Raw genomic sequence first — 27,907 nt, 5'->3', positions numbered from 1 at the left:
GTTTCTGAAAAATATACATTGAAATTATTTTTATTTTTTGCTGGAATTTAAAAAACATAGGAATATTGACATTGCATTTAAAAACCCCAGGAAGTTAAAGATTATACATCGTTTCATCTCTGAAATCCAACAGTGCAAAGCTGGAAATCACAAAAATGTCTCCATCATGCTGCTGCTTTTTTTTTTTTTTTTTTCTGAAAGGAGTTACCAATATATATATATATGAACATTTTGAAACAAGATTTTTGAAGAAATGCCAGACTGTCCAAACTTGAAAGTGCTCTTCACTCAATACATCAAAATCTGTCATTATTCTGGGGGACACTGCCAAAATTCAACAAACAAGTTGTATGAAACACATCAAACCCAGTTTTAACAGAAGGAAACCTGATGCATTTAAAGGGAACGATAGGTTTTTACTTTGAGATTTTTTGCACTTTAAGATACGTTATTGTGTGTGCTTCTTCTCATTCTGCTAAATGACTGACCTTATATGTATTAACATTGGCAAGTACTATATTAAGGGGTTTTCTTACCCTAAATGTGAACTGTTAAGTTGGTATGATCATTACTTTCCTTTCCTGTACTGAAAATAAGGTACACTGACGTTAGAGTAAGACAGCTGTATGCAAACAGAAATGGCCATTTAAATTACCAGAAGTTTAGAAACAGAAGTTGTGAATTTGTACAGCTATGATGCAGGTTGTATGATTTGTCTTCACGAGAGTTAAAGCAGTATATGTACAGCTATTTTAAAATGACACATTTCTTCTCAATGTGTCAGGTAAGAAAAGCTTTCTACAAAAGTCCTTTTGAAGGTCATCATCTTGAAAGTCTCGCAGCGGCTTGAATGAGACAATTCAAACCGCTACTGCTTAGGCCCCAGATAAGTACAGACACAGGAAAGTTAAATATCTGGAATAAGAAGTGTTTATCACGAATACTAATGGTTTCATGGGGATGAAACCTCAAAAAAGGAAAGGTCTCGCCTGTCCCAGTAATGTGGTAGCTTATTGACTGCAATGATAGTCAATATTTGTGGAACTGACTCATAAATACTATTATTCATTTTTACCTAAAGCCATGTCCTAACAGTAATAAAGACAATCCTGGGGGAAAAAAATCACATTAAATGCATATATAAGAACACTATAAAAATTGACAAAGTCATATTTCATTACAAAAGAAGTTTCTCCTTTTTCTGAGTATTTCTTTTTAAGCTAAACAGGCTTTCAATCTTATGTCAGAGAATGAGAGTAAAATAAAATCCTAAAATTCTGATGTTTAGAAAAAAAAGAAAACTATTTTCACACTACAAAACATTTCACTTTACAAAAAATCCAAAGATTTATTCCATTACCTGGGTGATAAAGACAAAATGGGAAATGAAAGGCATGAAAAGATCTCAAAACTAGATCTCAAGTATTTTTGGACAAAATTCTCTGCTCTGATCATTGCAGGACTCTCTGACAGTAATGGGGTGTTTGGATAGGGAATGAACGTATGTGGAACCAGCCAGAGAGATGCTATTGATCAGAAGAAAATCCTGCCTTTATTTTGGTGTTTTATCATTATTCCAGTATAAACTGATATGGTGTAAGTAATCCCCACAATATGAAGCAGGTACATTCTAACAATGTCCAACACAAATCCCAGCATTGTTTCATTTACTTAACGGTATAGTCTTTCAGAAAAATTAAAATCTGTTTTATTTGATATTCTTCATGGTGAAAAGTATATAAACTACACTTTTAAATTAAATCATGCTCTGCCAAAACTGGTCTGCTTTAAGACTGCTAACCTTAGTGGAGAGAATTAAGATGTCTCAGCAAGTATCAATTTTGTGTTAAAAAAATGTTCGCAAGACAAAATAAAAAAATTCTTAATTTACAATAAGCAGTGTAAACAGCAAAAACAACAGAAGCCACAAAGTTTCACACACCAGCCACTGGCAGACAGATTACTCCAAATACTTATAGAACTTTGTATCTTCCTTTGTTGGTTGGTTGGTATGAATTTTGCTGCAAACAAAGAAGAGAAGTAATCACAGTTAAAACTGTAAACAGGTAAATGAATCGCAGTAAAATCCACTGACAATAAATCCACATTACATATCATTAAGCAGTTCTTTAGCTATCTCCTTCCTTTGGAAGTTAGAAGAAATGTTTATAGGAGGTCAACAGTTTTGAAAAGGGAACAAAACTGTATCGATAAAGGCTCAGCAAGACCACTTGAATTGACTGCCGAGTTGAAAGGCTACTTGAAGAGAAAGATAAAAGAAGACACTACAGTGTGTAGTATAGTATTACTGAAGGTTGTTCCAGAGGAAGCCAAGGCTTCTCTAACAAGAGTACCCAAAATGTAGTGTTTCAGGACAATGTCTTCTTTGAAAATAGAGTATGTCGAACACAGCTAATTATTAGCTGGGTATGCTACAGAGCTAAGGCAAAACAATTCTCTCACACCTAGGAAGTATCCAAACAACAAAAGTAATCACCCCCTTCCCCCCCTTCTGCCTTATGGAGATGATATCAGGAAATGAACTAGGAATTGACCCTTTTAAGGGGTCTTGAGTTAAAAAGCTCTGTTAATGTCTTATCTCCATCTGCTGGTTGGATAATAGCCTTATGTCTAGCTAACTGAAGGGAGTAATGTGTTTTCAGGCCTTTTCAATGAAACTGCTTCAGATCTACAGTTTCCAGTCCCTGTTGTTTAAAAAAAAAAAAAAAAATGTATGCCACAGCTCAAGCGTAAACATTTGCAGAAATCAGTCTGATAAAGCATTAATTGAGGCTCATTCCGCCGCATTCTAGAGATTTTACTCACCAGTCTGATAAGCTCCTCTTTTATAAGTCGCGTGATTTCTGCCTTTGCTTTCTGTACAGCCAGTTCATTGGCACCTGAAGACACAAAATACCAGTCTTAGACTCTTTCTATGTGCGAAACCTATGGAATAAACATCGCTGGCTGTTTTCAGAAACACTGTAAAACTTGACAAATATCCTCAGCTATTTGCTGATGAACGTATTGCACAGATTGCCACAGTTGGATTGAATTCTGTTTTAAGGAAGATACTTAAAAATCGTCATACTTTACTATTCAGAAATACTTAAGATTAGAGATTTCTTTGAGAAAGACTCACAACCACAACGGAGAATGCCACAACCACAAGATAAGCAAAGTTGTTGTTGTAGGTAGCTGATATAATCTCTTATGCCTTTAAGTTCTACAAAAAAACCCCAAGATTCCATTTTCTCCCTAATGTCACATCAGCACAGGCATCATCTTTGTTCTTATCCTGACTTTTTTTTTTAAACATCACACTATCTCCCAAACTGTCTCCGTACGTGCTTGCTATTTTTCTGTGGCAGGTGAGCCTTCTCAGGAGCAGCATCTCAGCGCTCCATTTGACAAACTGTATTAAGATAAATGAGTGTTTCCTTAACGATTACATTTATTTGCAGGTCTGTAACTGAGCATCTAAGGATTATGCCTTGAAAGATTTTATGTCTAGTTACAAAACTAGAACTGTATCTTTAACTGAAACATTTATAAAGAATACTTACTCTCTATAGCCAAATAAATCTTTCGTTCTCCTTCCTTGGGTTCTTTGCCAGGAGGGAAATAAGTTCCTCTGATTGTAATAGCAGCTTCAGAATATTCACTGATTCTCTGCAGAGCTTCTTTGGACGTAACTTTCCATCTGGCAGTCTGCAAGGTGAAGGATATAGAAGAATGAACAAGGAGAAAGGCATCCCACAAAATGGGAATCCAAAGGGTAGTTGATATTTTAGACAAACAGACAGCAACGATATCCCATTGCAAAAAACAGTCATAGCATTCTGTTTTAAAAATAACTGGTTAGCTTTTCAATCCATATTTTAAAGTGAGCATATTAAAAAGAACTTATGTCAGCAAGATAAAGTTATGGAAGGGGAAGAAAAGAGAGTGGCTACATAGTACTATCAAAGCAAGAAATCTCCTTCCACTTTGCTACACTGGAAGTTTAAAACCTGAATTTTTTCCTTATGATTTTCTGAAGCAGCACTTACAAGTATTTTATTTAGCATTCTTTGCGCAGGAACAGACCTCAAAGGCAAATATATACTGTTAATGGGTGCAAGTAGATGCATTTAACAAAAATAATGCATGTGTATTACTACACAGTGCATTGGTTGAAGACAAAAATAAGTAAATCTTAAAAACATTCTCCATAAATAAAGTCTAAGAAATAAACATTGCCCATTGCTTTCAGAGCACTGTAAAAACTGTCACAAATACCTGTAATATCCTCAAAAATACTTCCGCATGATAAAACTATCCCATTCATTATGACAATGAGAGTACTACAAAACATCTATCAGTTTATTATAAGTTATTTCTAGACTGAGACAATTTTTTTGTCCTTTGTAACTCCCAGTGAGCTCTTGCATTCAGAGGTAAAGAATCTGGAAAAAGACTGGAGTAGCTCATACTGTATTTGTGTGAAGGTAATACTATTTTTGACAGAAAGAATGATCGCCATCCAGTCCCTGTTCTTCTTCTCAGTTCTGGTAGGTTGAGCAAACATATCATGTATCATACCTTAAATAACTGCTTTTCCAGAAGCCAACTTTGGAATACAGCCTCAGAAGGCAAGATGCATGTCCCTGGATCAAAACTTTGCCCGTTATATTTATTCCCTACCCGAGGTACCATACCAGCATTACACTCACTTTCAGAAATCACTGCACCCATAAACATGGCAAAATATGCCATGAGGAAGGCTAGATTATGCATGTCTTGTGCAGCATGTCATGGTATCGAATGGTTGTGCAGTACTTCTATCAGACACAGCCTGCACGATCCGCTTTCACTCTTGCTTTAGGTAGCTTTAGGTGATCGTTTTATTTATTCTAGGATAGTCCCTGGCATCTCTACTTCGCACTGCGTTAAGCACTTAGGCACACACACACTACGAGTCCCTCTCCCAAAAGGCTTAGAGATTTTCTAGGGTCATAATCAGCGGTGATGATTCTCCCTGATAAATCGCCATTTTATACTTCAGCGTTTTAGAGAATACGTTACAAAACATTAAAGAACAAAGAGGGCCAGAGAGCATAACAGTAAAAGGAAGTAGGCATTTTTTCCTAGTGCAGTTCTACAAACAATCTGAAGATCTACAAATTGTTTATCTATAGACGCAAGTAGGCAGATAACAGAATAGTTACCACCAGTCTAGCCATTATGAGCTGGCAATGTTTTGTGGCTAGCAAGCTCTTCTTCAAAAGGCTAGAAGGTAAAAGGATTCTTGGCAAAATGATAAATCTAGATAGACCATGTTCCATGACTGACACACAGCTTAGGAAAAGAGTTAAGAGGATTTCTGAGAGGGAAGGGTAACAAACTGATAACACAACAGCTTGATAAAATACGGCAAACCGGGAAGAACCTTGAAGATATGTACAAGGACTTTGCGCTCGATCCTGTGGAACACAGATCCTCAGAAGAACAGATGAAGCAGACTACAGCAGCAATATGCTAAATGGGGAAAATACTCAGATAATCAAAAAGCAAGGAGCAGTAAAGGAATCACAGTAGCACAGTCTTTAAAATAAACGCTAGACAGAGTCTAGAGAGGATTTAGGAATGGGAGAAGTCAATGGCATGATGGTGAAAAGATTTCGGCATGATAAGGCATGCTTGTTTTCACGATACTCTCTGGAATATTTCCGAAGCATGACCCGTCTCTAAGCTGATAAAGACATCTTTGTTAAATAACAGTGATTCAAATCTGATTATAGTAAAATGGTTACTTGCCTGTGGGAAGTCATTGATCTCTAATTCTTCTTCATATCTCTTAAAAGATTCATTTTGTCCTCCATCCTGTTTCTCTTCCTCCTGCTTTTCTATGGGTACATAATTGAGCTTAGCATTGATTTTTTCAGCCAGTTGCTCTGCAATGGTCTTGGCAGATACAGTAGGAGCTTGAATTGTGCCTCCTCTCAAGATCGCATTTGTAGCCTGCTGCATCACATCCTGTAAAAAGACAGGTACACATTCAAAACAAGGTAGCCAAAAGAAGCCAAAAGAACGCGTGTTTCATTAAAGCTTTCAACACATTATAAATTCATCTTAAAAATTCTCTTTCTCTTCTTTTCTTCCTATTAATACCTCCATCACACCTGCACAAAACAGATCTTACTGGCCTTCTGAATCGTCAGCCCAAAATACCTTTGGACATTCCAGACTACATTCACTTAAGTCCAAATGGGTTGTGCTTTCTATGCCTCAGCAGATAAAGACATTCTGCAACTCTGCTAAAGTTGCCAAAACGTAACTCACTACTGATAAAACTACAGGACCATCGTGTCAGGACAGATGAAAGCTTCCAGTTTTGTATTAAATCATACTATCATATCACATTATCATATCGTAGTTACAAATCCTACAAGTTACCACTGAGTTAGCCCAGCACAGACAAGCTAAATAATGCAGTACGTTATTACTGCGTGGAGGAGCTAAATAAAAAGGCAGTAAAGGAACCAAACATTAAATACATTCTATACGACATTTATTAAAAAAAGAAAAAGAAGACTGCTCTGCAGAGAGTCTGACCTTGAAGTGGAAAGGGACCAATACTTGTGCCTCTGCTCCAAGATTCTTCTGAGCATTGATTCTCAAAGCCAATCTTTTAGCAATTTCCAATTTTTCTGCATTACCGGCTGACGGTGTAGGAACATTCGATGTGCCTGGTGCTGCCATGTCTTTTACTCTTTTCTTTGAATTGAACATACTTTCAATTTGTTCATCAATCTAAAGAAAACGGCAAGAATTAGATCACTGCATTTACCATTAGATAATCTTATCATTCTAAAGAAAGAAAACGCTAAGGTGCATTTAGTTTGCACGCTTTTAAAGAAAGAAATCTGCCACAGGAAATGGTAGAAGCCTGCCCAGAACTACAGCTAAGCAAAAAGAGCAGATGATCAAATAATCAGGAAAAATTTCAACAACTTAGCTAAGGGATTTACTTTCCAGTTCACAAAAAGAAGTTTCACAAACACTAAGAAAATGATCTAGTAAGGATTTTAAAACAGAAAAGGCTAGTATACATTTCTTTAGAACACTAGAACTAAAAGACGTTAATTCACGGCAAGCATTCAATTTCCTCTATACAAGATTAACATTACAAAGATAAATGTTTGTGACAGTTATGTAACTGCGTTATATGTAAGTATAAAATATCAGCAAGTCAGAAATATACTGTCAAGATCTTCATAGGAGAGCTATATGTCTTTTACATCAAAGAACGTATGGACCTACTCACAGGATTCAACCAATTAAGTCAGTAGTGTAGGACTCGGAAAAACAAAAATCCATGCAATCTGCAATGTGTTATGTAATTTACTGGAAAAAACTGATAATACCGGAAATCCTTAGAAAACTTGATCTATTTTCAGACACTTACATCAACAGCTGTATCTTCATCATCTGAATCTTGCAAGCCAAGAGCTGCTTTTTGTAGTTTCTTTCTTTCATTAGCCAAAGCCTGTTCTGTTTCATCAAATTTAAAACCTTTGCCAGAGAATCCACTGCTTTTTTTAATAATCTTTCCTTCCTAAAAACAAAAAGGTGTATTTCTATATTCAAACACAAGTTTTAAAAAACACTTCCAAAAGTCATAAAATAACTCCCAAAATATACTAATTAGTTTGAAATTATTTATTTAGAAAAGCAAATTCTAGGCATTTAGAAAGCTCTCCAAAATTTAAAAAATATTATACAATGAAGCGTATTAAAAAAGCTATGTTAGTTTAGCAGATAGAAACAATACACCACTGGGATTGTGTATAAGTTTGGAGTTACAATGCTCCTCAACTATTGTAAAAAATCTGCTCTTGTACGTGAAAAAACTCTGAAGTCAACCTTTTCGGCATAAGCAAGATCCTCTGACGGTGAGGGCTCTAGAAGTAATATACAAATTCTGTGAAAGAGCTTTATTATCTTTTATGTGAATTTTGGTAAGAGCCAGAGTGCCCCTTATACAGTAGGCGTTTCCCCATCACATACCAGATGCCAATATTTAAATACTCAGTAACAGTCCTGTAAATGACATTCAAGATCCCAATCCTGCAAACACTTCCAACACTTAGCTAAGCGTACATATGCGTTCCCATGAAGTCAGTGAGATGACTCATGTATGTATAATGTACAACTGGACCCACGCGCACACACATTAAACTCAGAGCAAAGCCCACTACAGAAGAAAGGATTACTTACAGCCTTCTGCTGGTCTTTGAAGTCAGCCCAGAGCTTCTCCAAATCAGTAGGAATTGGGTTCCCGGACAACTCCAAAGCCTTAATGATATCACCAGCATACCGTGCTTGATCCTCAGTAATGAATGTATATGCATATCCCTAGTCAAAATTAATTTTAAAAAAGGTAAAGAAAAATCTATAGAGACATTTATCTCTAATTTCACTGAAGCATCCTTAAACAGATGCTGTTGCTCCGGTCAATAAATGTAAATATGATGTTTATGTATGGGGTGTTTTTTTTGGTTTTGTTTTGTTTTTTAAGCAGGAAACTGATATGGAAGTGATCAATCACAGATGGTAAAAACAGAAGTTCTTCCTTTCAATCTTGTCAGAGTTGTAAGTTTGGAAAATAAAATCTTACAGATTTAGTAGAATATATTTCCAAGAGTGAAAAATACTTTCAGCAACAAAACGGCGTTTAAAAGGACATTCATACGTCAGAAGAATACGTAAACTGCTGCTTCCCTAGTGTTAAAATTCAGACTGTATTTTATCCATAAGCTCCCTAAAAACCTTAAAGACATTCTAAAGGAAAACCCTTTTTCCATCAAAAATATATGAAACACTCTGCACTGTGGCTATCCCTTGAGAATACCTTGATCAACAATAAACAAGGCAAAACTTTCAGCAAAATACAAAATAGGCAACTGATTTTGCATACTTTATTGCCAGCTCGTCCAGTTCGGCCTGCTCTGTGCACATAATCCTCGTAATGGTTGGGACAACTGTAATTGACCACCAGCATTAACTGTTTTACATCCAAGCCCCTTGCTGCTACAGATGTGGCCACCAGAAGTTTGCAAATTCCGTTTTTGAAATCATTAATTATGCTGTCCCTGTCATACTGATCAATACCTGCAAGAAACCAGACAAAATGGTTAATTACATAAAGTTCTGCTGCTTATTCATTTTTATTCATTTTCTTCTGATTTTGAGTCAAAAGAATCTGTACACAGACCAGAACAGCCTCCAACTTCAAATAATCCAAAGTCTAAACAAATTATAAACTTTCAATAAACTCATGGTACTACAGGCAACATGCATAATCCAGAGTAATAAAACTTTAGTCCTTCCACTACAAAAAAAAATGATGTTTTATCATACCAAGACTCTAAAAAATTTCTTTAATAGCATTACCCATTTGACATGTTATATTCAATTCAGACCTCATTTGGAGGCCTTACCTCCTCTGTAAAGACAAATTTCAAAACTATTTAATAGACATATTTTTCCCTCTCCCATTGCTGCACTAAACGAACGGTGGCTTTGTGGTTATTTGTTACTGTATTTTCAAAAATACTATATAAAGAAAGTTTAAAATACTCTGGGATGGACAATATTCTAGAGAGATTTCCTCTTCTTACTACTGTACTACTTCCTTTATATCACACTACTTTAAAAGGGTAAAACAACTGCTATTATTGTGGAATCTCAAAAAAAAAAAAAAAGTCACATAACACTCCCCATATAATACTCCTCTAACTGGTTCTGCAATAGGAAGTAGTTTAGTAAACAGTATTGCTAGAGAGGTGTTAACTCAGTTCACAAGCCTCTCGCACAGAGATAGGGTTTGGCGTCCAATAACATGTCATGTGTAACAATAAAGAACAACTAAGGAAAACTATCATGTCTATCTGAAATTAAGAGACAAGCGTCTTTCCCAATTATAAAGCAAAACCTGCTTGGAAGATGTATTCTAAAGAGGTACTATATAGAAAGATACTTCTCTCTATGACTACCAAACACCAATATTCTAGTTTGAAGCTGTTCATGGGATTCCATAAGACTGTGCGTTACCTCCATGAAGAGACAAGCAGGGATAAGAAGCTCTCATTAAATCTTTCAACAGACCATCAGCATGTTCTTGTTTATCGACAAATATGATAACGGATCCTTTCTCCTGATAGTGTCCCAGCAGCTCAAGTAACTTCAAAAACTTGTTCTCCTCTTCTATGACAATCTGGAGAAAAACCACAGAAAAGCAGGGTATAAACTGTATCTTCAGTCATTAGACAAAATCAGGGGGCATAAAACATAAGTTCAAGTAACTTTATCTGTTGATTTATGCTATAACCATGCTCTGAAAACATTTCCTGTGCTTTGTTTTGTCAGTCGAAGAGAAACAGGATGCAAATTAGAAAGCAGTTCAACGCACAAAGCTCACCCCCATTTCAACCATATAGCTTTTTTAAAGGAAAATATCTTCTGCTCGTATTTGATATATGATAAAAGACAGCAACACAACATTACGATGTTTGCAAATTAAAAGGAGCAACTTCATTACCTCTTGAACCTAACAATCTAAAAGCTGACTAAGAAACAAACAATTGTACTGGCAATAAACAAAAGATTTTCTGTATTTGTAAACACTTTTTACTACCGTTGCCCTTCCCATTTCAATCACTTCCACTGGCTTCCATAGCTAGATCATGAACAGTTTCACATTAAACAGGACAGCAGCTCAGAAATGTCACTTTCTAACAGTCAGAGACTTTTCCTTTCCTTTCAAAACCTTTTGTATTTTTCTCAGGGATTTCCGGTCGCACGAGTACTTTCATGCTGTTCAGCTACTATACACATCATTTGCTTTTAAAACATTGGCAAATTTTTGTAAATACTGCCTTTGTATACAACATTCCTTACAACAAAAGACTGTACCTCTCTTCAATTCATGCCAAAAGAAAATAAATCTTATTGACATAAAGGGACTTCATTTACGTGAATATGTTAATTTTCCAAGTCAACATATCAAACTGCCATTAAGAAACAGAATGAAATAAACAGAAGAAATTTGAGCTCACATCTAGTAATGTCACCAAACGTCTAGAAATAAAAAATGCCTTGGGTATATCAGTTTATATTCAATATTGCTGGAAATGCTCTTTTGCCTGCAAACCAGAAGATAAACGAGGCAGTCGTGTGATACTCACAACATGTTGCTCCACATCAGAACAGACAACGCTTCTGCCTCCAACCTGCACTTCTATAGGTTTACTTAGGATCCTCCGAGCTAATGCCTCCATAGCTCTGGGAAAAGTAGCAGAGAACATGACAGTCTGACGATCAGGCCTGACGTTGTCTACAATGCGCATGACCTGGTTTAAGAGAACGTTTCTAGTTAATACCAAAGTGCTGTAATTGCATTTCACACAGATACAGAGCTGTCTTCTTTAAAGCCAGAAGGTACCTCCATTATACAGAACATAAAACATTTCTTTACAGATTTCATTCTGGGAGCCTAGTGCTGTCACTGGAAGACAAGCAAAAATCGTTGGACCAACAGGAGACTTAGCAGCAGCATATAACCCTGCAGAAGCACAAGAGAAAAATCTAAGACATGCAGCAGAAACCCCACAGCTCAGGAGACAAAATAAGGAACATTCCTAGTTTTGGAGGACAAAATAGCCCGATGGTAACTGAAACAGCCCTCGATGTCCAAAGCTGCCAGCAAGCGTTGTCTTTGTTAGCAACGTTTCTATCACTTCTGTCCTGCTTCCTGCAGGACGCTGCCAGGAAACATCAAAGGCTTTTTAAACAGGCTACAACTACTTGTATAACGCCTACATCAAGCGCTTACATAGCACGGCCAAAACCTCCATAAATGTCCAAACCAAGCATGCAAGAAAAAAGGTACATTGGAGGAAAACTATGTGCTCTAACCAAGATAAAAATTTATCAAAACCAAAACATGCGAGGATATCACAAAAATTAAAGAGTTGGTTTAAACTGTCATCCATACACACCACATCTTGTTAAACAAACACTGGCCGTCTAATAAAAACGTAACACAGATCCTTGCTAAATCCTGTAAGTGAAAAATAACATCTTGCAGCAATGCCACTCATGTCATTAATTACCTGAGGCTCAAAACCCATGTCAAACATTCTGTCTGCTTCATCAAGTACAACATAAGTGACTCTACGGAGATTTGTCACCCGACCTGTGAAAGGAGAGGAAAAAACACATGGGAAACAAAATCAAATGGAAATCTAGTTTCCCTCAGGAGTAATCTTTTTAAAATGTTACATATTCTCACTATCTTCTAACAAACACATTAATTAATTTTTTAAAAAATTCACTGAACGTGAATTTTAATTTCTCATTTTAATCACATCTACATTCTGGGAAATGTGTAAGTATGCACAAGGCCCTTTTATTTTGTCAAACTCTTCTCTTGCATACCATCATAGGGCCAGAAGAACCTGTAAAATTCAGAAAACAGCCCTCGCCAAAACACATCATAAAACTAAGACTGAGATGAAGCAAGGAGCCACATCAGCCATTATCTGACAGCGCCACCTAGAAAAAAACATATTAGAGATTACAGCGCATGTGTGGAAGGCAAAGTCCAGTGCTAACTGTTGCAGCCTCAGAAAAATTCCATTCCTTTTATACATATAATCTGTAATGTTTCCTTGGAGCTAGAAATAACTACTTGAGGATAATCAAACTAATTCTAGTTAACTGCTAACACTAGGCATTATACAGAGTAAGGAGCCTTTTCAAAATGAATACATAAAGATTAAAACCTTCCCAGTATAGCTACTAAGTTTAAAAATAAGAACCACCCCAAACTCTGGGACAGCTGGAAACAAAATAAGCAAGTTGTATATCTGTTAACACTTTGAAACGATCATGGACAAGATAATTAACACCCTTCCCAAACAAATAGCTAAAAGAGGTTCCCATTCTTGAGAAGCATTTAACTCAGGGATTTAAGAATTATATTCTCAAAAGATATAAATGCATGAACATTTTCAATTTCAAGTGCCGTGACACTGTCGAGTGCTCTCAGAATGGAATCAAAACTTCAACATTTCCTACAACCATCACTCAGACTTGTGCCTTATCAAACTACAGCAGTTTGGTACTTTCAACTTCAGCAAACTGTAGCTGAGTCCTCAAATTATTTCTCAGAGATTTAGTGCTGCATTATTGTAAGATACTGAATTCACAGTTAGGTAACAAAATAAGTATCTCTTAAATATGTCTTAAAATCTATATAGCTATTTAACATATTAACACTTTCAGCCCCAAATAATAACTTCCTAAAATTACTTGGGAACAGCATTAATGTACCTACCTTTGACGATTTAAGTCTTGGAAGCCCAGTTCTATATGTCTTGAAGGTACTTTTTCCACAGAAGTTAAATAATGTCAACAGTTTAGTAGAGGTTTTGATGTGGAATAATTTAATAATAAAACTTTATCTAATAAGCATGCAATGGTTACACTAGGACAAAACCTCTTAAAGCTGCAGTGTCTCAGTTTAATCAACCTGAGTATTTGATGTAAGGTCAGCTCTTTTACATTTGCATAGTCATTTAGGGAGGGCTTTTTTTTTTTCTTTTTTTTTTTTTTTAAAAATCAACAGATAAATGCAGAGCCAGGCACTTAAAGTAAAAGTGGGTAACTGCTGAGTTACACTAATGAAGGATCGGAGTAGTCAAAACAAGCAACAACTACATAGATTGATCTTTGTCTAAATGACTTGAAGTTAAAATAATTTGTAGCAGCACATTTTAAGTCATAAACACTCTCAGAAACTCTTCAAGAATGTAAGAATTCCTGTCTCCCCCCACAAAAAAAATCAAACCAATAAATGATTAAAGCTATTTTTAGTGCTACATATTCTCAATAGTTAGATAATGCAGCCTGAAGAGATGTAAGAAAATTCCATAAGACCATTTATCAAAATACATGATCTTTTAAATTTGTTTGTTAGAATTACACAACAAATATTAAACAAATTCTCCATAGGAAAAGGTTTTCTACTCACCATTGTTAGCTGCTAACATGTCAATCATACGTCCAGGTGTGCAAACAATAATTTCAGCACCTCTTTTGAGTTCAGCTATCTGATTTTAAAACACAGTAAACTTAATTTAACAAACCATTAGAAGTATTTTTAAGATGTATGACCTTATAAAGAATAAAACAACCTGCAACATTTTTGGTCACTTTAACACAGCTGTTCTACTAATATAAATTGCTTGTTTAAAGGTTCTCCTTACTGATTTAAGTCTTCAAAAACCTTTGCTTTCTAAAGGAGTGACCTCTGACGACCTAAAGTTACTGCCATTAGAAGCAGATTTTTAATGAGGGTATGACTTCTGTACAGTTAAGGGCCTACATGAAAATCGACATATTACAGCAGAGACAACTGATGTATTCACAACTGCTAATAAACTACGTTTCATCACACATGGTCACTGAACTTTGAAATTCTGCAGCTTCCGTAAATGGGAGGGAAGAAAATATCTCCAAAAATTAATCTCCAAATTAGGCTAACAAGCAACATTCGATAAGGCAACAAAACAATGTTAAGAGTTTCTGCCCTCCTCCCCAGTTAAAATTCCTGAACTGTGTGCGGGGTTTTTTTTTTATTTATATATATAAATACACACACATATATATTTTATATATCACACACACATATAATATATATAATAGTATATATATATTATATATAATTATGTATTGTATATTACAAATATATGTATTGTATATATTTATATATATATATAAAATAAAAACATAACTCTTGTAAAAATTTAGCTCCTCAATTATTTTCAAACTGTCACATCACGTAAATGGTTTAATTACTGCCAAGCTCAGTACATACATATGAAGGCTCAGTACATACATATGAAGAAACAATTTTGAACTTTTAAGGACCATACTTGAGAACCTTCAAGACCACCATACACCACAGCACAACCACGTAAGCATTAACATTCCTGTTCTCCCGAAAGCATTTCATACTGGCAGTTTGGACACAGAGGAGTAATTCTGGTAAGTTCCGGTCCAGTCACTGAGCAAGACGGCTCTGCGAAAATCCCAGAGCACCGTTCTACGTTAAAATTCAATACTCATGCTGATCTGCCCTTGCCAAACATGTAAACGATCGCACACTGCACAGGTCCTAGAGGGAGAGGCTCTACTTCACAAGATCTAAATTAAGTGGAAATGCTAAAGCTTTTGCATTACTACTACCATTCACAGAGAGAAAATCCAGAACGAAGGCTGCAAACAAGTACTAGATTTATGGGAAAGAGAAAGGAGCTATATTCATTGTGAAAGTAACATTAAATAAAAATGGTTGAGAAATATTTGACAAACAAGTTATTTCTTTTGTGTACCTGTTCACTGATTCCTGTTCCTCCATACACACAGACAACTCGAAGCCCAAGTGTCTTTGAGAATTTCTTACACTCCTTGGTAATCTGCAAAGCCAACTCTCGAGTAGGTGTCATAATGACAGCTGAAAAACAAAGAATTTCTGTCATACACTGTAATATAAAAGATGCTGTTACTTACATGATATAATTTAAACCCTTGTAATGAAGTTTAAAGCATTTGTGCTAACTCATATGCAACTTAACTATGCAATTTACTTGCACGTATTTTTAAAAAACAACTCCAGGAGGGCTAAGACAGCACAAAGATGGGGTGGAAACCTGGTCAAAGTTTCCAAATCAAGGAGTTAAGGCCTCTCTTCCAGATATATGGATATACATGCGTTCTTAAAGCCCCGTGATCAAAACAATTTCGGTAATTGAATTTTTTAAAAAGCTACTCAAACTAATGGATATAAACGTAAGTAAATGTAAACTTATGGAGTAAACATTCCTCCCTAACACCATCAGAAGAACCGAAGACCCTTCTGAAGTGTATACACAACTTCATTTATTTAAATAGCAATTCTGAAGACAAAAGCTTTGTACCTATAGGACCTTCTCCTTCTTCTAATTGCCTCTGATCCATAATGTGTCTAAACATGGGCAAAAGAAACGCAATAGTTTTTCCACTTCCTGTTTTAGCAATACCAATCAAATCACGTCCATTCATAATTGCGGGGATAGCCTGCGTTTGAATGGGAGTGGGCTTTTCATAGCCATGTCTTAAGGAAAGAGAAAAAAAAAAAAAGATATTAGAAGAACAAAATAGGAATTGACAGATATGAATCTCAAAATCCTGCTGGAAAAATTTATATATAAACATGGATATGTACATATCAGTGCCATTCGAAAACACAGCTCAAAAATGAGCAAAAACCTATGTTACAAATGACAGAAGGAACAGTTCATAACAATAGTTCAATGCCGAGTGAAAACCGTTCTGATGACTATGCACGTAACATCTACGAAGATGGTGCATGTTGCATTAAACAATGAAGAAAAAAGGTTCTCTCATAAACATACCAGAGATCACACTGAAGAAAAACAATGCATGATATAGTTCATAAATTGCTTACTTTTTGAGCGCAGTGAGAATCTTCATGGAAATACCGCATTGCACCCAAGTTTTTATTGGTTTGGGGCAGCCCTTTCCCTTGACTGTAATTCCCTCCAATTCCAGTCTGTACACATTCACCTCTGAAACAGAGTTTTCATTATGATACAGTCAAACTTGGAATTTCTCTATTACCTTGACTGAAATATTCTTGATCTGTCCCTGAACAGGCAATATTAATTTTATCAGCACCAGAAAGATAGCTTTTAACTTGTTATACATAACTATGAAATAGGTGGGAAAGGATTGAGATAAATGTTTCAGTCAAAGCTTCGTGTGCAATCATACAAACTTAGTGATAATACTAAGTGATCTAACTGATTCAGTGTTTTTCTACACCAACTTGCTCCAAGAGAATTCCCTCCTGCCTTCAAATTCTCTTCAAAGTTACTCTGAAGTCTTGAACGTACAATGATTTTTTTGCTTCTTTCTTCAAAAATTACCTTTATATCCCAAGACAATTTGCTGCTTTCCTTGTACATCAAAGCCTGACAGACATTGTTTTCTTTTAAAGTACCCAAGACGTTCTGGTTGTATTTGTCATTACCTTCTTGAGTCATTTTAGCTAGCTCTGGTACTTCAACATAGAAGTTTTTCCTGAAGGGCTCGTATTCTATCTTTCCATGATCCACTGGTTCTAGCAGCTTTCTCTGCTTGGTTTGATAGCCAGTCAGGGCAGTCTGAAGATCAACTTCCTCCTCTTCTGAGGAATACTGTATAGATTACATTTAGTGTATTAGTTACTGCGAACAATTTTCTGAGAGGCTCTGCTTTTTGATTTATAGAAAAGCTTTATTCAGAAGCTACACTTAGTCCGTCTTTCCCCCGTTAGAACGCATACTGAAAATCCACTCTCAGAGTCCCAATCAGTCTTTCATCCATTTCTTTCATTTTTCTCCCAAGTCTTAATTTTCACCATGTTCCATATCACCTTCCTGACTTCAAAAATACTAACAACTAGAGCAGCCTTGTCATTCAGAAATAATCATTGCTACATGTTAATAGCAATATTAAGAGGAAAATACTATGAAAAAAAATCCAGTCTATTCGGCACCCAGCATACTGCCGAGTGATTCACGTCCCAGTGCGGTCGTAGTTCCGACAGATGCACTCAAACCTACCGTTACACTAGCCAGGTACCACTAACAACGCAACTGCACAACACAGTGCTAGCACGGTGTCTAGTCTACGACTCGGCCAAGGATGCTTCTCTAAGCCCTTCCGGACTGCTGTGTATAACATACCATTAACAACCATTCAGGCCTGCAACAGCATACACCACAGCACAACCACATTAAGCACTCATATTCCTGTTCTCCCGAAAGCATTTCATACTGGCAGTTTGGACACAGAGGAGTAATTCTGGTAAGTTCCGGTCCAGTCACTGAGCAAGACGGCTCTGCGAAAATCCCAGAGCACCGTTCTACGTTAAAATTCAATACTCATGCTGATCTGCCCTTGCCAAACATGGAAATGATCGCACACTGTATAGACTAGAGGAAGATACTCTACAAAATTTACCAGTTCACTGAAACCAGATCCAGAAAGGACAGCTTGCACTTATCCACTTGTTACCACCTAATCCTACTAAAGCACATTCGTTATTTACAGCCAGTGTAACAGAGTATACTTATAAACTGGGTTTAGGGTGCTCTCTGTCTATTACAACATGTGACTTGGCGTAGTGTTCTGTAGCCCTAGGCAGAATGAAATTCCTTTCTACTGTTTCCTAAATGGTAGAATGAGGACATCTACCTCCATCAGCGTCAAAAGACATGTCCCATTCTGATCTATGAAGTGTTTTGAGTCATAAGTTATAAGCGTTTTACAAATTAATGTATTTTTGTATATACACACACACACTCAACAGAAATGTAACATACCACCAGCCCCTCCCTTTTCTTCAGATTAGATACGTGCAATTAAACATGCAGATTGAGCAGCTGCATATATAACCACTCTATGCTAGCAGGTCATTCACACGTGAGGTCACCAGGACCGCCTGCCAAATTTCAGTAACCACACGTGAATTGTACACGCACTAAACGCGACATACACCATTCCAGTCAGATTAAGAACAGTTACAAAGCTAAACAACCTGACGCACTCATTCAGTTCTCATCTGTATAACACTGTCTCTGTGCAAGAAAGGTGCGATGGGGATTTCTGAAAAAAAATAGTACAAGTAACAAGTAACTGCGTAAGATCAATAATCTTTTGACCATATTCTGCAAGTTAAGCAAGTAAATGTTTATCTTTTAGCAGATGGACAGTTCCAGGACTATCCGCATTCGCATGCCTCTTTTATAAGACACGCGTTGCCTTTGCACACTAGCAATGAGACATTTCTGAGACATTTCCATTACCTCCATTGCATCTTGGTCATTCTCCATGAGCTCTCCTTTCTTCTTTTCTGATTCTGCAGCTGCCTTTTTGGTTGTCACCACAGTTACTACTTTGGTAACAGTTGGTCCAGATTTCTTACAAAAACAGTTAAGAAAAATTATCACATTATCAAATAAAACAAAAGATATATGGTATAAAATATACAGAATACGTATACTTCTGAATTCATTCTGTTATTTTTTCTTTCAGTTCTTTTGATGAAATTTTATCGGGATAATGCTGATAGCTTGATAAAAACACCAGGAAACTAAAGTCAAAGGCAAGTGGGCATTAACTACATCTCACTTATTTCTTGCTTTTTCTGCATATTTTTCCCCTCCCTTCATGATTGTTTCAAAGTCATTTTTCATATGAAAACAGTAAAACTACTTTTAAATGACAAAGATGATGAATCGTAGTAAGTGATTTTACCTTTTCACTTCCACCTCCACCTTTCACACTTCTCATATTGAACTTCTTGACCTCTTCCTTAACTTCTTCCATATAAGCATCCAAAGGATCCAATTCTTCATCTTCAACTTCACTGCCTTCTTTCTCTCCTTCTGCAGTTTCCTCTTCATCATCTAACACGAGCAAGAAGGACAGGAATAAAACAGAGAGGGAAAGAGAAAAGTGTTCACGTGTGTATTAAATTATTACTGTATTCATATAATTAACTGTCCAGTTTTATTACTACATTTTCCCTCATCCAAATCCCTCCACTTTGTTAATCTCAATCGTATCTTAAAATAACAAAGCCTCAATCTGGTCATGGCTTCAAATAGTTTCTAGCTTACGTTCCAAAAAATAACGAAATACTTTAAAATCAAGTATGATAAAAATATTAGGAACAAACGTATTTTAACTGTTACATATAAAAAAATTAAATACCATCATCATCTTCTAAACTCCATTTTTTCCCCTGTTTCATCTCTTCAATTTCCTTTTTCAGTTCTCCTATGTTTTCCATAGCTTTCTTGCGTTGTTCTTCCCTCCACTTTTCCACTCTTTCTTTTCGTTTTCTCATTTCTTCTTCTAGTTTGTTCTGATCAAAGTTCTATGATAAAAAAATAACCGAAAGTGACAGTTATTGGCTACTGCTTTTAGTCTATGCTCTTTCAGATAAAACATTTCTTCAGATTAACGTAAGCTTTTTTTCAGCATATAGTAGAAGACGGGGCATCCACAAACTGACAACAATAGAAGTAAATGAAAAATACTGACATAAACTATAACACTTTCAAATAAGAAATTTAGTTTTCTGCATTATTTTTCAAGGTAACAACTGGTATACAATTTTTCAAATAACTATTCCTTAATAATTACACTTTCCTTTACTTACTAGGAAAAATATTCTACAACAGTAAGTTGCAATTTATCTTTGCCTTTGATCCATAAAAGGCTAAATAATTATTGTTACTCTCTATATCCAACAGTCCTTTGAGTGCAACAAACTGTGACTGGTTTATGCGTGGGGTGCCCTCACTGACAGTGTGGACACTGTTAATAAAAAGAAGGTGAAAGTGCTGGTTTTAGAAGAATTGGCTAAAATTGCTAATGCGGGAATTTTTCACCTGGACACATCTTTCCATGATATTAAGCTAGGCAAACTGAGCTTCTCTTTCCTTTTGTTCATTGAATCCTGCCAAGTTCCAGTGACCAAAAGATTTTCAGTTCCCCTACCAACAACTAGAAGGTGAAAAATGAGATATCCTTCACAGCGGCCTACGGTTTGCAGTCTAAACAATTCAAAATCTTGAGCTGAGAAGAATGTTTCTCATGCCAAGAACTGAAACCATACACCGTGACAGGAGTCTGCGCTACCAAAGAGGGTACAGTAACTATCCCTTTAATTCAGTGGAGATTTTGTCCAGAGCTAAGAAGGGGTTTTCTTTTGTTAATACAACAATCTAGCTATGGCTAACTTAATTTTTGGTTAATACATTAAAAACTGATAAGAGCATCTACCTCAGTGGTCACGGTACACGTGGTAGCATCTTTATCCTTTTCTTCTTCTTTATCATCTTTCTCTTTTTTCTTTTCTTTAGAAACTTCCACACCTTCAGTCTTCTCTTTAGATCTTGATCTGAAAGGTAAGATCAAAGATTTATGTATGTCAGACTTAAGACTTGTCTTCCAGCTTTTCTCAGGAGGATATACATGTGCTGTAATACAAAGCTATTAACACCACGAACAGGATTACGGTTTTTACTATTTTCCAAAGCACGCTTTGTCCCCCATGGAACATTTTGATTTCATGGAAATATTTCCTATAACTGCCAGAAATGTAAAATCTATTACAACCCACTGGTGCACTTGCTTTGGTTCTGTTCTTCTCATTTCTTTATAGGAGAAGTTGCAGACTTCATTTCCAGAACGCTTGGAAGCGATACTCTAGTGGTTCTGCAGTTTATTTTAAACATCCTTGAAGACAGCAGTTAGAAAAGAGATACTAAAAAAATTCCTGTCTGTTGTACTTCTAGAGAAAGGTAAAGTGATCTAGCACCTTGCCCTGGAAGTCTGAACATCGCCCTGAGAATTCAGTACTGGCTGAAAAAAAGCTACCTATGTAGCTCAAATGCAACGTGCAGACTTGCATTAATACAAAACCCATTTATCGCAGAATTTATTATCCTTACAGACTTTCAATTAAAACAAAAAAAGAAATAGATGTATCCAAACTAAACGTGTGCTACGTCATGATAATAAATGTAAAAATCACTTTAGCCGATTAAATCCTATTAAGCTTTTTTCATAGTCCACTGGGCTCTTTTAATACAAACCATATGCTTATTTAAAAAGACTTTTTATGTCATTCCAACTTCTCTGAATACAATTTCTGGATCGTCATCAACCTGCTGATTCTTTATACATACTGCTGTTACAACTTGTACAGCAAAACGAATGAAAGGTGCATAACACGACTGTACGCTGTTTGCAGTTCTATCTGAAAATTCTATAAAACATATCTAAAAGAACATGACCTCTAGTAAGTTTTAGCACATTTCTAAACTCATCATCTACAAGAGTTCAAACTTCACCTTTTTACTAAATCTATTCACTAGACCGTTTATGTGATTGTAAACTAGTACTTGTCAACTCCATATTCAGTACATTGGTAAGCACACTCACAACATCCAACAAACAGCAGATAAGAAACAGGTGGTAGCTTCACCAAGGTAGACTCCTGGAGCTTCTCTGAAGCACTATGCTATAGGCTTTATCTTTCTGCACAAATATCAAAAAACAACAGACCCCAAACTGACTCACATTCTTAAAAACACCTTTTGGGAAATGAATAGATGAGACGAGACACTGAGCTCAGGTACAACCAGTGGCACTTACAGCAGTTCAAAAATCCCTGTTATGGATGTCACCATGACATCATTTATAAACAACCTGATGCCACCTCCTCAAGCATTTTTAAAAGCCTTGTACGTTACCAAAGAAAAAAGTGCTTTATCTGAGAGAGAATAAAGATACAATGTATGACTGACAACACTGCACTAAAGCAAATTTGGTAAACAAAACTCATACTACTGTTCTCCAGCAATTTATAGTTCTCCATGATTTCTTACGCTCATAAAACCATCTAAACCATTATAAAAACAAAGATACAATGTTTTAAAGGAATCACTGTCAGGCATACACGATCATGACCATAAAGTCAGCAAGATACACAAGCAGTAGAAAACATTTGTATTCTACAACTACTTGTAAGTAAATAGTCCTTTCCCTGGAAGTAAAGGGAATGATAATGCTTATTCAGTTTCCACGACTGTAAACTTCCCACCCCTGAATTTTCAGGTTTAAAGAAAGTTATATGTAACACCTGTGCTAGAGAGCTCCTTACATTTCATCAATTTGCAAATATACGCTGGGCACAAAACCTTATTTATTGATACTGGAACGAGAGACAACAGTGAAGCACTATGAGACTTCCAGAATGAGGTTCAGTCTTAACTCTGAAGTTAACTGCCTTTTTAGGTGCCACAATTTCAATTGTAAACTAAGGCTTGGATCTTTTCCATTTACAGAAACAGAAATGCTCTCACACCAAACTGCAGGAGAACTAATTAATACATGCATAAATTAGCATTTACAATCCTTCAAGTAAGGAATATGTAAATATTTGATCCATGAAGGCACATTAAGCAATGGGAAAAGACTGTAACAGCGCACTGGCTGAATATTCTCTTTGTTCCACGAACCAAAGCTTTGCATGGCTTTGCCTGATGATTCCCTTCTGGCTACCAACAGTTTTCCGATATTTTGTTACCGTAATATTGACTGTAAATAGTGAACACAAATACCTGTTTTCTGTTTTCTTGTTCTTGCTTGGACTAGGGGATCGAGACCGTCTACCTCTACTTCTGCTCCTAGAGCGTCTTCTCTCTCGGCTCCGGGATCTTCTTCTCTCCCTGCTCCGTTCCCTTTCTCTACTTCTTGAACGTCTATCACAGAGCAAAATTGTATTTATTTAGCATGTGATCACAACATAATTTTCGCCTGATCTGAAGGAACAGGTTGTGAAAAGAATCCAGCAGTGATCAAGGCCACTAAGAGACTACAAACTCCTACACCAGCACCTAGACAACATCTAATAAGTGAAAACATGACAAGCAGAATAAGATCTATCATAAACAACACCAAAATAACTAATTACACCAAAGGAACATCCATATGCAGATGCCATGCATTTCAATCTATTGTGCCTGGACTTTACAACTCCTACCTTTGACGCTTCCTGTCACGCGATCGAGACCTCCTCTTGTCCCTGCTGCGTGACCTCTCACGCCTACGTTCTCGATCTCTGCTTCTAGAGCGTCTGTCTTCTCCACGTTTTCCTCTTTTGTCAGACGGAGAACGACTTCTAGAACGGCTACCAGAGCGTCCACGTGATGCAGAGCGCTTCCGATAATGCCTGTATTGTAAATTCATAAAAAAGATGAATGCGAATATGAGAAAAACTAGCAGTTAAAAGATTTGTCATATTTACTTGGAGAGCAAAAAAAAAATCACTTAATTTCTTTGATTTATTCACTTTCTAAACATTTTTAACATTCTTGCAAAAACGATTAATGCAAACATATTCCTAATGGTGTCAAAATTGGATGGATTACTTGGTCATATTTTTCGTTGGTTTTTGAGCTCTGATGTAACAGCACTATGAGAACACTGGAACATCAAGAAAAATAACTGCCCCTTTAGAAATCCACTGATTGTTGTTACATGCATGAAAAGCCTACAACTGTTTGAAGGTGCGTCATCAAATTTGTCAAACAGGTAAAACTAATTTTTGTCGCTTTTCACCCAAGTAAGCCAAGTAAGTTATACCTCTGTTCAAGGGAAAAGTGGTCAAACTGCAACTAAAGGAACATACGTGATGCAGCAGTGGTCAATTCCTTTATGATGCTGACACCAAAAGAAACTCCATAACGCCATCAGACACCTCAACGCAAGCCTCAAGAAGTTAGCAAGGCTTTCAAGGGTTGTGGTGGAGATGGGCATCTCTTTTTCGCCCTCCACTAATGCTCTCTTATCCCAGTCAAACTGGGAGAGGGGTTTGGGCTAGGAGCTGTTCTCAAAACTCTTCACCTCAGCGTACAAGTTACAGAGGGACCTCTACGGGGACCATCTCCTCTTCCTCCCTCCCTCATGCTCTGGTAGTCCGAGACCACAGACCCTTTCACCCCACCAGCCTGGTAGCAATGCGTCGGAAGCAGGAAGAAGCAAAGAAAGCAAGACCTCAAGCCCTTGACTTCTTTCCTCCCTTTTCCTCATTACCACATAGGGTTATACTACAACCGTATCGGCACTAAAAGTAACACAGTTCATTTCCGTATGTTGGTATATTCAAGTATCATACACGTTTGGAATCACAACAATATCAATGCGTTGCCTATCAGCAGTACAACTGAACGTGCAGGACATCTGTCAGCATCAGGTATCTCCGATTTCTTCCTCATCTCTGTCACTAAAATGCTGCTCCACATCCCGCCCCCTCCCCACACCCCCCCCCCCCCGGTATTTGGTATGTTTGTTTCTAGAGTGTGCAGTGAGGCTGGTATCTTATTTCAAGTCTCAAAAGCTCTACCTTGCTGACCATTTCCTTCAACAGCAATTCCAGCACATGCAGCCCACCCCACCCTTCTCCACCCACCACTCATTCTCACTCTCTTACCATCTCTTCAGTTCTACTTAGAAGATTCTGTTTTCAGGCAATAAACTAGAGAAATAACACAAATTAAACTCCACTTTTTTAGATTATTCTTAGCCAGTTGTTTGGTCCAGCTCATTATCCAAACCCACAAACAGAAAAACGTGTGTACGCATCAGGGCCTGGGAGAAGCGGGGCCTGCAGGACCTGCTTGTAAAAGAATTATTCCTCAGAGGCCTGCGGCCTCGTGTGATAAATACGTTTCTGCTCAGCATGACCTCAGAGCCCGACAAAAACTGGCAGCACTATCAGAAGAGGAGCTGAACTGTGCCAAGCGAGGGAGCCCCGCCGGCTCGAGCGCCAGCAGTTTGGAGCTGGGTCCCCAGCAGATACCGCGTCCCGTGCGAGCATCGCAGCCAGCAGCTAACAACCGCTCAGCTAACTAGTCTGAAACTCACTCAGCTGTATCTACGGGAGCCGTGTTCGGTCGCTGCCTGAAACACGCGTGCACCCTTTTCTCAGCGACGAGGGGCTGTGACCCCGGAGGCAAGTTCCATAGGGCTTTTATTAGACGAGCTGACACAACAGGCCAAAAAGGACAAGGTTTTGAGTCCGCAGCTCTTCTTTAAGTACACAGCTCTGCAGTGAATCGCCAGTTTGAACCCATGACGGTACTCAAAATTTCAACTCGTTTGCCTCTGTCAGGCGGGATCTAAGTTATGAACCTAGGATGTCTTCGCAGTGTAGGGACGCCAGCAGGTAGGGACACAAAGTATGCATTTTTATTGCGTTGCAGTTTCAGCGATAAAACCCCTATAACTAAGCTAATTAAGCTAATTAACCAGGAGTAAACTAAACTAGTAGTCACAAACTGATATATGTTATAAGAGCACTTGCAAACTACTACGAGGATTTAAAACCTGGCAGGCTTAGCACCAGCTCTGAACCGCTCCGGTCTGCTCCGAAGCACCGAGTCCGCGAGCGCGTTACTGCTGAGCCGGTTCAAACACCTACCGCGACGCTTATCCGAGCTGAGAGAGGACAAAAGATACGTGACCCGGCGTGAACTTAAAACGGAATATGGAGGAGAAAGGAAAAAAAACAAAAAGAGCTAACGGGGAATAACGCCTGCCAGGTGAGGGACGTGGCTCTTACTGTTTGGAAGCGAACGCGCGCAGGCCAAAGGGGCGTTTGGTGCCGCTCGGTTACCGCGACCCAAAAGGCGGGTGTCGCTCCTCGCCGCCGGCCGCAGACCGCGCCGCGGGCCGCCGCCACCAGCCCGGGCGGGCGGGCGGCGTGGCGACGGCAGCGCAGCGCAGCGCAGCGCCGTCCGGTCCGGTCCGGTCCGGTCCCGACCGGTCCCGTCCGGCCCGGTCCGGCCTGTCCCGCCTCAGCGGCGCGGCGCGCCCGGCCCAGCCCAGCCCAGCCCAGCCCAGCCGCGGCCCTTTGTTCCCCGCGCGCCTCCCGGCCGCCGCCCCGGGTCTGGCCGGGCCGCGACGCCCCGCGCTGCCTCACCTGGACTCCCGGCCCATGGCGGCGGCGGCGGCGGCGCGAGCCCAACGCTAGACGGCGGCGGCCATTCCGCGCCCCCAGCGCCCCGGACGACGAGAAGCGCCGCGGCGGGAAGCGGCCTTCCCCCCCCGACACACACACCTTCCTGGCCGCCGCCGCGGCGCGGCGCCCCCTGGCGGCCGGAGGCCGCGCCGCCGCCCCGCGCGGCAAACGCCGCTTCCGGAGCCCGCTGGGAAAGCGGCGGCGGCCCCCGATTTTCCCCTGTTTTAACCCAACCGGGGCAAAAGGTCCTCGGGACACGCGGTGGCGGCGGCTCACCGCAGGGGCCTGGCTGCCCCGCTGATCACAGCCCTCACCTGCACGCTCTCACCGCCGGCCAAAAGCCAAAGTTTCCGGGGGCAGAATCGATTCACGGGAGGGCCGGAGCCAACGCCGCCTGCCACCCGCGGGCTTCGACGCCCTTTCTTCTCATACCCTCGAGGCTACAGCCCGCTCAGCCGTCGGCCAGCCCTGCTGTGACTGCCCCTCTTAAGAGGCCGTTGACAGCTGACACTAAACATAAGCGACAAACGCGAATTACAGGGGAGAGGCCCACGGCCGGCGCAGCGGCGAGGCTCGGGCGCGGGCTCCCGCTGCTCTCAGGAGGGTCAAAGCGTTCCTGGCGGAACTACCAACTCGGCACGCGTTTAATAAACCGTGACTTTTACAACAAAGGATGGTAGGCCGACAGACGAAATGAAGAAGGGGGGGGGGTAACAAATATATTTTTAATAGAAAACAACCAGTTTAGCAATAAACATTAAATAGAATTATGTACATAAACAAAGGTAAGCCAAAACGGGGAAAAGGAGACTCATTTCTTGATCAAAGGCAAAGAGTAATTTAGTGAAGTCCCTGCTGGCTCTATGTATATTCACTTAAGAGACAGGAAGACCATATTCCAATCCCATCTTGAACAGTTTGTCACATAAAACCAGGTGTTTTCAGACTGAAAAGTTCCCAGATTAGGTCTCGTAGCAACATTTCTTTCACCACTTGAGAGAATAACCTGCTTAATCATTTTTTATGCAAAAGGATTCTAAAAGCGGCTGTGTGAAAATACAATAAGGCAGGTGGGTCACCTGCTTTCTTATTAACTAGCTGATCAGGATTAAAATATTTGTGCTCAGGACTAGAAATTCCGTGCTTTTTGCAGACGCTAGTACCTGGTATTTTCGAAATTTATTTGTCTTTACATTTGGGCATATAAGCGAA

The 27,907-nt window shown here is 38.6% G+C and overlaps 1 protein-coding gene across 1 annotated transcript; it reads right to left on the bottom strand.

The window, feature by feature from the left end:
- Nucleotides 1-14: 14 nt before the first annotated feature.
- DDX46 (DEAD-box helicase 46) lies at nucleotides 15-26,849 on the bottom strand. The gene is made up of 23 exons (XM_068959446.1): nucleotides 26,657-26,849; nucleotides 23,717-23,905; nucleotides 23,295-23,435; nucleotides 20,950-21,067; nucleotides 19,873-20,038; nucleotides 19,414-19,565; nucleotides 18,963-19,076; nucleotides 17,144-17,309; nucleotides 16,559-16,679; nucleotides 16,029-16,204; nucleotides 15,444-15,565; nucleotides 14,081-14,159; nucleotides 12,159-12,241; nucleotides 11,232-11,396; nucleotides 10,099-10,261; nucleotides 8,963-9,156; nucleotides 8,263-8,400; nucleotides 7,451-7,600; nucleotides 6,598-6,795; nucleotides 5,800-6,018; nucleotides 3,567-3,711; nucleotides 2,827-2,900; nucleotides 15-2,021 (listed from the first exon to the last, which is right to left on the bottom strand). The coding sequence occupies exons 1-23, from the start codon at nucleotides 26,671-26,673 to the stop codon at nucleotides 1,974-1,976; spliced, it is 3,138 nt and encodes a 1,045-aa protein (XP_068815547.1). The 5' UTR covers nucleotides 26,674-26,849; the 3' UTR covers nucleotides 15-1,973.
- Nucleotides 26,850-27,907: the final 1,058 nt, after the last annotated feature.

Source organism: Struthio camelus, chromosome 13, assembly GCF_040807025.1.
Source record: "Struthio camelus isolate bStrCam1 chromosome 13, bStrCam1.hap1, whole genome shotgun sequence".
Taxonomy (NCBI): domain Eukaryota; kingdom Metazoa; phylum Chordata; class Aves; order Struthioniformes; family Struthionidae; genus Struthio; species Struthio camelus.
The sequence above is the reverse complement of the archived record's forward strand: the minus strand, read 5'-3'. Positions and strand labels throughout refer to the sequence as shown.